The sequence below is a fragment of the Leguminivora glycinivorella genome, chromosome 1 (genome assembly GCF_023078275.1).
Source record: "Leguminivora glycinivorella isolate SPB_JAAS2020 chromosome 1, LegGlyc_1.1, whole genome shotgun sequence".
Taxonomy (NCBI): Eukaryota; Metazoa; Arthropoda; class Insecta; order Lepidoptera; family Tortricidae; genus Leguminivora; species Leguminivora glycinivorella.
In genome coordinates, this window is record NC_062971.1 from 14,321,575 (window position 1) to 14,333,533 (window position 11,959).

General features: G+C 34.8%; 1 protein-coding gene across 2 annotated transcripts; it reads left to right on the plus strand.

Moving 5' to 3' along the window:
* The first annotated feature begins 7,794 nt into the window (after window positions 1-7,794).
* Window positions 7,795-11,368, plus strand: LOC125231385 (putative uncharacterized protein DDB_G0271974). 2 transcript variants are annotated; one of them, XM_048136833.1, is made up of 2 exons: window positions 7,795-8,052; window positions 10,966-11,368. In XM_048136833.1, the coding sequence occupies exons 1-2, from the start codon at window positions 7,879-7,881 to the stop codon at window positions 11,005-11,007; spliced, it is 216 nt and encodes a 71-aa protein (XP_047992790.1). In that variant the 5' UTR covers window positions 7,795-7,878; the 3' UTR covers window positions 11,008-11,368. The 2 variants fall into 2 exon arrangements, 1 of the variants encoding a protein (XP_047992790.1); XR_007177610.1 differs by lacking the exon at window positions 7,795-8,052 and adding an exon at window positions 9,027-10,594.
* Window positions 11,369-11,959: the final 591 nt, after the last annotated feature.

The window sequence follows — 11,959 nt, forward strand, 5'->3', positions numbered from 1 at the left end:
AGAACAACATGGACGTGGTCATTGGAGCTAAGAAATTTAATAATTAAAGTTCGATTGCACTTGTAAAAAGGCATGCAATGCCAAGCTGTCAATTCGTCACCTCGCGTCGATTGTTGCTAATCGTGTGGGAACCCCTTTTAGTTTTTACTTCAATTCTACACACTTCTATTTATATTTCATTACCAACACTAAAGAAAAGCGTAACAGGGTACTTTTTGAAATAAAATAAATATTACAAACTTTAATAATTAACTTCAATGTATATTTTTGTTACTATGTAAGTATGTATCTGAGTAAGAATGTCCTGTAATATTTATTGATTTATTCAATTACCTATACCAAAAATAATAAGAGGTTTTTGGCCCTCGCATAAAACAAATTCATATGCAATGAGAGCATTCGATCTCATTCACCATGGAACACATAATTTATATTTTAATCTCATTAGTAGTACAGTTGGCATACGCAATAATAAAACTAAGTAGGTACTTAGATACTTATTCATCCATTTACTTGTTATGGCTTTAAGTATAAAAAACCGGCCAAGAGCGTGTCGGGCCACGCTCAGTGTAGGGTTCCGTAGTTTTCCGTATTTTTCTCAAAAACTACTGAACCTATCAAGTTCAAAATAATTTTCCTAGAAAGTCTTTATAATGTTCTACTTTTATGATTTTTTTTCATATTTTTTAAACATATGGTTCAAAAGTTAGAGGGGGGGAGACGCACTTTTTTTTTCTTTAGGAGCGATTATTTCCGAAAATATTAATATTATCAAAAAACGATCTTAGTAAACCCTTATTCATTTTAAAATACCTATTCAACAATATATCACACGTTAGTGTTGGAATGAAAAAAAATATTAGCCCTCACTTTACATGTACGCCGTACCCTAATAAAACATTTTTTTCCATTTTTTATTTTTGCACTTTGTTGGCGTGATTGATATACATAATTATTGGTACCAAATTTTAGATTTCTAGTGCTAACGGTCACAGAGATTATCCGCGGACGGACGGACGGACGGACGGACGGACAGACAGACATGGCGAAACTATAAGGGTTCCTAGTTGACTACGGAACCCTAAAAACCGGCCAAGTGCGAGTTGTACTCGCGTTGCAAGGGTTCCGTACACTACAAGAAGGGCTTAAGCGCCTCCTTTTTAGTAGGAACTTAAAAGTCATTTTTGTGAATAATCGATATTTTGAACAAAACGAAACAGAAATGATTTTATATGTGATATATTTGGTAACTCCTTGCAGCGGCACTGAGTGAAATTCGTAATTTGAGTTTTTTTTTATTTTAAGTCCGACTTACGCTTTACTGTAGATTTCTAATAGATTTTCCTGTAATCTATAGATTGAAAACTATTTTGTGTATTTTTTTGAAAATTTTACGCTTAGTAGTTTCGGAGATAAGGGGGGGGGGAAGGGTCATTTTTGCCTATTTCTTTAAATAACTTGAAAATTACTTTAAAAATTATTAAGACGCTGACAACACCCAATGACCTTGACGCTAGCGTACACTGTCTATTCGCAAGGGAGTAAGTGAGAGCGCGATGTCACTAAAACAGGGCGGCTAGGTACGAAAAGTACGGAAAAATATCAAAATAAAATAGAAAGATGCATTATTTGTGCAATCTGTTTCGTCAGTGTTTTAGATATGTATATTTTGGTTATTGTAATTTTAATTAAAGACAACTAAGTGAATAATTGAATGACATAGAACCGTTAAATGACGAACTCGAGACCAATCTTTGCAATTTTTTTCTATCGAGCCGATTTCGTTAAATCGTGTATCGAGTACGGCTATGTTCGTTGAAATATAATGAATAATAACATATAATTTACTTGCCTTACTAAAACTAATAGTTTATCTTAAGAAACTGCGCAAGTAACATCAATTTTGCGCAGTTGGGTGTTGTCAGCCCCTTAAACAAATATTGTTGAAATACTTATAAAAAGTTCTAGAAACTTTGATTTTTAATTTTCACTATTACCCCCGAAAAGTGGGCCCTATAATTTAATTTTCTTAATTTAAATTACATGTCCGTCTTTGGGTCACAAGTTTACATATGTGTGCCAAATTTCAAGTTAATCAGTTTGGTAGTTTCGGAGAAAATTGGCTCGACAGACGGACAGACAGACACACGAGTGATCCTATAAGGGTTCCGTTTTTCCTTTTTGAGGTACGGAACCCTAAAAAAGATAATTAAATAAAAAAGTTAATGCTTAATTTATATCTTCCTTCACTTATTACAATTAAAACAAGTACCTAAGGGAAAATCGAATAGACAGCGATAATTGGTACGTTTCCTTGTCATTCTTGACACAAATAAAAGAGCCCCCCCCCCCCACTTTTTTAAAGACAATATTTATTTTTTTTAAAGACCATATCGAATTCCGGGCAAAAACATCCTGTTCATAACACCCCTGCCTCAATAAATGCGAAATTGCACTTATAATCACAACCGGTTTCTGTACAGTCAACTTGGATAGAAAAAGCTATAAATTTATTGACAACTTTATTGAAGGGGGTGTTTTTTATCAGAATTCTTCTCTACGAACGGATATTATAGTTATTAATGTTCAATTCTTATTGAAACCGTGATGCTTATGATCTGACAATTTAATATGTCGATGTCGATGGGTTTTTGTTTTCATTCTCTATAGAAAATTTCTTGAGGCTTTTTTGTTACAGTATAGGGTAACATTAAAATTTCTTATTTGCAAATAATGTTCATTAGTATGTTTGAAGTAGTATGTAATTCATCAAAGTACAATCAGTATAAGCTTGTAGGTTGGTACTATAATAGTTATAACTTCCCTGTACTGGGTTTGTTTGCCTAAGCTGGAAACTTGATTTTACCTCTCTTCCAACACCTCCAAAACATTTATATTAGTCCTGTCTTTGTTATTTTTGATTAATTTGTCGCTTCCGGAGTCCGAAAAATACCCACAGGTCAGAAACTTCTACAACACATGTTTAAACATTAGGTATTACATCAGCCAAGTAGTCAAAATAAAATTGTATACTTCGATGCATGAAATCTAATCATAAGCCATGCACTTGTGTAAAAATGACCACAGAAGAACGTAGTGAAGTGTACATAAAAGTTCATTGTCGGCTCACCTTTGATCTAATTAGGACAATCAACATGGCGGTCACGTCCCGGTCGCGCAAAAACTTGCGCGATGCAACCGTCGTGCGTCCGCGCAGCGCAGGTTATAAAGCCTATTTTAATTTCATTTCGCGAAATTAAAAAAAGTTTTTTATATTATTTTAATATAGGATACTTGATAGTGTTATAAAGAAATAGTAGACTGTTATTGTGTTCTACAGACAAAAAGACGCTGGAATACTGGGAATAGTTAATAGCAACTCCGAATATTTTCCTGCTAAATAAATATATCCCTAGTCAGATGCCTGCTAGAAAATCATCAGATGGCTACTAATGTTATATTGCTGACGCAAACAAATATTAATGTTATACTACTTAGTATTTAATAACACTTTTAAAAAAATCACCAAGAAGCTGCAAATCGCTGGTTAGGTTCTAAGTTCTCAGGGTCTTCTGATTTGAAACTCAACTCGGTTTTTAAGATTCTAATCATTAAGTCGAAACTTGAGATTTTATTTAAACGTGGGTCTTCTACAAAGACTTCAAACCATAGAGTTTTTAAAATAGGCGTTATTGAATAATATCTTACAACAAATATCATTTAAGAAAGCCTATTTTAAAATTTGAATAATTATTTATCTAAAGGCTTGAGTTAGTTGCGCTTAAGACTCCATAAAGGACTTCTGACTTAAAAAAAATTGTTGACTCGGTGCTTAAAAAATGACTTGGAAGTTTATACGCAGTAAATAATGAAAAAACAAATGCAATTAATGAATTATTCTAGTTTATACCAACACTGTCTTGCAATGTTTCAAATTAGGATATTCCCATGCGGCCAGGCCCGATGGAAACCATAACTGTTGATAAGCATTGTTAACAAGACTATTGCACCGAAGAAGAGGGTAGTGTAATTCATGTAATTGCGCTTTATAATAGCACAACTCGATTATGAAAGATAATTGTAATGCTGCCCACTATGAGGCTTTAGTAAGGATAATTGTTTTGGCTTCATTACTAATCTAAAACTAGACAGAAATAAACTTTACGCTAAAGGGATTAAATCTACTTAAATCTATGTTTTTTTTTTTGTTGTTACTGAGTATCTCTAAGATAAGACAAACGTAAAAATAATAAAAAGTTTAATAAATTTACTTTTGTTAATTGAAAAGTTTATGTTTTCGCTTAGAGGTATAATTTTGTATAACATACGATTTAAAACATATCATACATATTATGAATAGCTGTTACCTGCGATTTCGTTCGCGGCGATTTATATCCCAAAACTAATTTATTTCCCGATATAGATAAACGAATGTTGAATAATTTTCGTTATAAACTTAAAATAAACTTGGATCCCAATATATACTTTAATGCATATTTTAACTCGGTCAGGGGATACATTTTCAAAAACGGCGGTGAATTTGTTTTTCCTTTATTTGTCTAAATTACCATTTTGCAAAGTTTCAAGTTTCTTGATGAAAGTAAAAGTTTCATCCCTTTTTTGAATCCCTTAGGGGATGAATTTCCAAAAACCAACCTCTAAATAAACTTACCACCACTAAACTTTGATCTTTTTTTTTAGGGTTCCGTAGTCAACTAGGAACCTTTATAGTTTCGCCATGTCTCTCCGTTCGTCCATCGATTTTTTGATATTGTTAATATTCTAGGAAATAATCGCTCCAAAAGTTTAAAAAAAGGTTCCTCCCCTCTCTAACTTTTGAACCATAAGTTTCAAAAATATGAAAAAAATCATAAAAGTAGAACTTTATAAAGATCTTACGATTTTTTTTTAAACTTGATAAGTTGAATAGTTTTTGAGAAAAATACGGGAAACTACGGAATCCTACACTGAGCGATGCCCGACACGCTCCTGGCTGGTTTTTAACCTCTTAAGGGTAAAATTTTTCAATATCGCTTCTTATCTTTTGTAAACTTTATAAATGCAACCTAGGGTGCAAAACTTCAACTTATAACTTTTGTAGCTTCGACTTAAATAATAGTATATTATATAACGGTAACGTTATGAAGGCTATAAAAGTCTCGTACCTCACTTAGGCCACTCGGCAAGCCTCGTGACCTAACCGCGGTACTCAACTTTTATAGCCTTCATAATGTTACGATTATATACTATACTTTTTCTACGACAGCCAAATAAATACTTATTCGAGAATAATAAAATTGGTTGCTTACCTACAGTACCTACTTCATATAATGAATGGGAATATTTGTGTGGATCTTAACTATTATATTCTGTCCACAATGATGATGGCGAGAACTTGTTGCACAATTCTTCAAAATATGCCAACAACGCGGTTTCAGAGAAAGTTGAAACATTTTATGCAATTTCCATTTCAAAACAATAATAACATTTTTGGTGCGCTTTATCCGACTTTTCAGGTAACGAATTGTCAGTCACTTTGATCGCCGTAGCCTTGATTTCTTCGGAAGTACATTGTTCACCAGAATCACAATACTTAGTTCAAAAAGTTTCGTCAAAAGTTTACAAATGTCAAACATTAGACAAGAGAAATAGAAAATAAGCCGGTTTTCAATTACGAAAAATTTGGTTGCGTTCAAGAATATTTAAATGTCGAATGTAAAATTATTTGATAAACTTATGATTTTTACCTTTGTTTTGAATAGAATAGAATAGAATAAACATTTATTCGTGAACACAGACAAGACAAAGAACACATAATAACAACAAGACAGAAAGTAATGAAGTGCCACGAAATGGCCTCATCTCAGCGTGTTGCTGGTGACTTCCAGCGCTGGTCTTTTGCAATATCTAATATGTAAAACGCATTTCAGTTTATTTTTTCATCTTGATTTAAATTATGAACCGTAACATCACATTATTTATTAAAAATTACAAATTAATACATACCTGATAAACTGGAAGTTGTGTTTTAAAAAGAAATAACAGTACTCCTATATTCATATGATTACTGCTAGCAGTAATACTAGACTTTCTTATCGTTACTCAAATGAACTTAATTTCGATACCGCTGACAATAATCTAATTGGCAGATTTGAGTGCTGTAGTAGAAAAATAGATTAATTAGGTAATGTAACAATTGTACAATGTAGGTCCTAAACACTTCTTAGATAATTTTGTTTGTTTTGTATCTAAGAAAAGCTAAACAAATATCCGTACCTAAAGATACACAGGGATATCCGAGTCACGTAACTCAAGATACGACAGGGATGAGATATTACTTTTGTTTTAAGAAATGTCACTTTTATCACTTATTATATCGTCTCTTTAACTAATTTTGGACGCATGTTAAGGCTTATTGAGCTTAGTAGAAGCACGTGACACGAGCACAAAAACGCGCGTGTAAATTACCGCTCCCCGCGGCAGCGGCAGCGTATCGACTCGTAATCAGACGGTGCGGCTCATTTATAATCGATATATCATCGGACCTGTCTGTCAGGTGTGCATCAGAATGACTGACCAAAGTGGCAGATCGATGTTGGAGTACCATCAGCATTTACTACCTATTTGCTACTATTTACTACCTATATTGACATATTTGCTACCTAAGTTAAAAAAAAGATTTTCCAAAAATAATGTGGGCAGTCATTCTGACGTCAGGATGACTGCCCAAACTGAGTATGTCGGGGTTGGACCCCCTAATTTGCAACAATGTATATACTATGATTTACTACCTATTTGCTACCTACACATATATTTTTTTCAGATTTTTTAGCAATAACGATTTTATGAGCAAAGTATTATTTTTAGAGAATTCTTCCATAAAGTGGGCAGTCATTCTGACGTCAGGATGACTGCCCAAACTGAGTATGTCGAGGTTGGACCCCCTAATTTGCAACAATGTATGTACTATGATTTACTACCTATTTGCTACCTGCACATATATATTTTTCGGATTTTTTAGGCCAAGATTAACGATTTTATAAGCAATAGTACATTACATCAGAGGCCGGGAAAATGAGGATTTCCGGCCAAGTGGGTATATACGGCCGAGCGAGCGTGCGAGCGAGGCCGGATAGGGATACGAGGCCGGGAATCCGTTTTCACGCCGAGGCATGTATAGTGCTTTTCTCAAACATACAATGAAATAAAAAAAAAATGCTCTAAAGGACAATATTTTATAAAAAAAAGTTACTTTGCAGGCCTAGGCCTAAAAAATAATATGAAATCCCTTTACAGTCCTCTCGAGTTGTTGCGCCCAAAAAGCGATACTTCCCAGCCCATTTTAAGGAACGTAAAGACAATATTTCATTGCATGTTTGAGAAAAATAGTTTTTTTGTAGAAATGTGTTTCATAAAGTGGGCAGTCATTCATACTTCAAGTTGGACTCCCTAATTTGCAACATTCTATATCCTATGATTTACTACCCATTTGCCTACGTGTTGTCGCCCTGGCAATCCTGGCATTGATGGCGCCACCACGACGACGATACTGGCAACACTTCGCGTGACGTACATCCGCAACTGTCAAACCCGACGTTATAAAAGGGCAAGCACGAGGCAGTAACGGGCACTTGCCGTCTAGCAGCCACGAACTACGGAGCTACAAACCTGTTCAGTGTACTATATTGGTGATTTAAGTATAACGTATCTAATCTGTTGTCATATCATTCACGGGTGTATTAAGTATAATGTGGTCCGTACATTATACTTAATACAATCAGTCTATATCTTGTATTGATGTTTTGGATTAATAAATAAATGTATAAATGTTGTCTTGGTGTTTATTTCATCAGAAGTGAAGAGTAACAGCACCACGCCATGCCACGCCATCGGAAAAAGTCGAGGCGCCACGCAAAGAAACGTGACACTAGCTCAAGCTCGTCAGTATCGAGCACATCGTCTAGCTCGTCCTCGGACTCGGCAACTTCAAGCTCCAGCAGTGAACATGCCTCAAGAAAAAGAAGGAAACGTGGCCGTAAGAGATCGCCAACTGTGAGTCAAAACGTTGTCCTGTCATCAGTTATTCCCGAATATGACCCTCTGGTAGACGATATAGACATGTGGTTAAATGTGGTTCAAGCTAACGCGAGTGCATTCGGTTGGTCGGATAATATGGTTAAATACCAAGCGTTGCAAAAATTACGTAATTCTGCTAAAACGTGGTTAGATTCTCTTCAGAAAAACGAAACTCGGTGGACGTCATGGAAATGGCGTCAATGGCGTAAAACGTTGTCGGACACTTTCCAAACGAAACGGTGCATGTTCAATTTGCTCAAACAGTTAGTCGACACAAAGCCCTTGCCTAATCAGTCTCTTTACGAGTTTTTCTTTCAAAAAAAGGGTAAAATTGATAGATTGCTGCTAAGATTTAGTGAAAGGGATATCAATTCAATTATTGTTGGTTCAATTGGCGATAGCAATATAAGTACGGCAGTTGAGGCAGGTAACTTTAGATACTGTGAAGATTTAGCTGCATTTTTGCATGGTAGGACGTACACTGCGACTGATAAGCCCCCTATTCAAAAGACTCATTCGTATACTAAGCCAGCGTATGGAAACAATGGTTCAACAAGCCATAATAATGATGATAGGTCGGACTCTGCCGTCAAAACTGAGACACCTTCTAGCAGTCGAAATCAGTTAAATAACCAGGGTTGTTATCGATGTGGCGAAATGGGACATAAAAGAAATACGTGTATGGTGAAAGATACTATCCGTTGTACTTTATGTAGTAAAATTGGTCATATAGAAGCTGCGTGCAAATCTAAGTTAAAGCCTAAACCTGAGAAAGAAGTTGAAGTTTAAATATAATCTATTGAAGTCTCACGCAAGATGAAAGTTTTATAAAAGGTAAATTTAAATGATACAGAGTGTGATGCGCTTTTTTTTTTGGTTTTCTTTTTATATTATATTGTGGTACGTTTTCACTGTTAGCAGCAGACCTAATACATCGTTATAAATTAGAACCATTCAAAATAAAACCTATTAGTTTAAGGGTTTAGACATGACGTTCCTTTCGTAGTTACCGAAGCAGTTGCGGCTAACAACGTACAACCATATGTTGTTGACCATGTTAAATGGGTCTAATTTTATAATATGTAGAACGAAATTTCAAGAAGCACAAAAGCATCATCACACGTTTGATCCGGCACAAGTCTTAAGCATAAAAAAAAACGTAGTCATTAATTCGAGTGCAGATTTATCTAGCGAGCATAAAGCTAATAGTAAACAATATTTTCTCAAAGTACCCTCAGTGTAAATCGCAAGATTTGACTAGTCTAAGTAAAACATCTTGTGTGTAATTATCAATAAAACTGACGTCAAATAAGCCGATCTAAAAGAAAAGTTTACTGATTAATACAATGCAGTGCTTGAAATTTTGACCCTAAATTGCAGATTAATTTCTATACAGACGCTATTCAGTACCTATTTTGATGATTTTGACTGAAAATGGGGAACGGCTAGTTCATTTTTATAGCCTACAAACGACAAAAGATGAAAAGACATTTCACTCCGTTAAATTATTAGAATTATTTAGCAATCGTAACCGGACTATAACGATTCTGTCATTATTTAACGGTTATTCAATTTAAAATCACTACAGACTGTTTGCGTTAAATAAATTTAAATATGTATACGTTAATTAAACAAAAATAGTGCCACGTATAAGTAAATCGGTTTGTTCGACGTAACGCCATAGGGTGAGCTGTCAATGGATAGTAACGAAACTTATTCCGTACCTAATGTGTAACTGAAGATGACTGGTTATTGTCAGTTACTGTACAAGACTCTCTATTTGTATTGTTGTCAGGGGAGGCCGAGTCTAATAAACGGACATTTAATGAATATAAAGTGTTAGGTAATAAAGGTTTTTCCATCGTCCGCTTTTAATACTCAAAACATAACAGTAAACATATATTTATTTCATTGACCGTATAAAATAGGTACAAAGTAAACTAAAGTAATAAGAAATAAAGTAAATTACTCTCCACATGGATGACCTCCATGGCTCTTTCGTAAAAACAACACAACAAAACATTATTTGCTAGACTTCGTGGATTCTTTCATTTTGTATTCATCTCTGCAGTTAAAAACATTAAAATTACATTTGTAATTTGCGAGCTAACGAAGATTTATAAGACTTTTGGTAACCCAGAACGACTGATTGTGACGCGGGTAGCGCATTTACTTCAAAGTTATTTAGAGTATTGCAACGCTAGGCATATAAGACGTCATATTATCGCGACAGCCGTACCTCGCTCGAACGGCCGAGACAGAGTATATTAATGGGATATGCATATACCTAGTATCCAGCAAAGCAGGTGATAGCACTGTCAACAAAACAGCCGCAGTACCCAATGAGGTGTTTTTCGGATACAGGATTCGAGTGATGCAATTGTTGACGATAATTTATAAAATCCTATCGATGTCACAGCATTAAGGAATGATGGAAAAGGTATGATGGAACGGCTTGCGTAGAAAATATGTAGCCAAGGATTCATATAGAGGAGTAACCGGATGTTGTCGATGAAAGGTATTTATTTATGATATATGAAACTTAATTATGCGATTAATTTATGTCGTAGTGAAAGACTGTTTCAGTAAAACATATTATATTCAATTACATTGCATAATACATTTGCAAAATTTATTATAAAAGACCTAATGCTAAAGCTTTGAACATTCCATGAGCTATGAATTGTGAGATAATATGCAGTAGAAATCTGTGATGAACACTATTGCATATTGTATTTGGTGATACACGACTAGGGTAATTGTGACATTACCTAGTTTAAACCAAGATACTTTCAAACATTTCATATGCTATGGAATAATGGAACTGAATGCTATTATATTATTCTTATCGTTGACATACGTTATACCTATGTGTATTTATGTTCACAGCTTCCGCATCAGGTCCTAACGAGTTCCAGGAGTAACTCGTGACGCAGGACGGCCGGATGTTGTCGCCCTGGCAATCCTGGCATTGATGGCGCCACCACGACGACGATACTGGCAACACTTCGCGTGACGTACATCCGCAACTGTCAAACCCGACGTTATAAAAGGGCAAGCACGAGGCAGTAACGGGCACTTGCCGTCTAGCAGCCACGAACTACGGAGCTACAAACCTGTTCAGTGTACTATATTGGTGATTTAAGTATAACGTATCTAATCTGTTGTCATATCATTCACGGGTGTATTAAGTATAATGTGGTCCGTACATTATACTTAATACAATCAGTCTATATCTTGTATTGATGTTTTGGATTAATAAATAAATGTATAAATGTTGTCTTGGTGTTTATTTCAGCTCATAAAATCAGTCATTCTGATGCACACGTCTGTCAGGGGTTCGTGTATGATTTGTACTATTTACTTGAGCTTATCGAATAAGCGTTGTGCTCATTTAATGTGACAGAAGAATACAAAAAGATTCTGGGTTTGAGCACTGATTTTACTACCTCATAAGTCGCATGGCCTAATAATTTGTAAGTTACAGTTTTTGATAGCGATGCCATTATGCTTGCTACAGCTGTTTATTGTTTTTTTTTCTTAGGCATTTAATTCCTGTCGATAATGTTTTCTTTGCTTACAAATGGATTGTCTGCAACTGCAAAGCTATTTAAAAATAATATCTCTTTGGAAATAATATGTAGGTGGAACCATAAATACGTAATACGCAAAGTTGTAGCATTTTTTTATTTATCTTTGTAATGTAATATGGTACTTTAGTCGTCATATATGTACGTAGTCAGTTAAAATTACAACCACGATGGAGTAAAACTACAAAGAAATCCATTACAACCACCATACTAATTAAACACGTCAAATTAACCTTTTAGTAAATTGATGTCCAGTATATTTCACCTTATTCTAAATATCCAATAAACAATTA

Coding starts and splice junctions, on each gene's coding strand:
- LOC125231385 (XM_048136833.1), top strand. CDS start 7,879: ATGCCACGCCATCGGAAAAAGTCGAGGCGCCACGCAAAGAAACGTGAC. Junction 8,053..10,965: donor GCCGTAAGAGATCGCCAACT/GTGAGTCAAAAC, acceptor TTATGTTCACAG/CTTCCGCATCAGGTCCTAAC.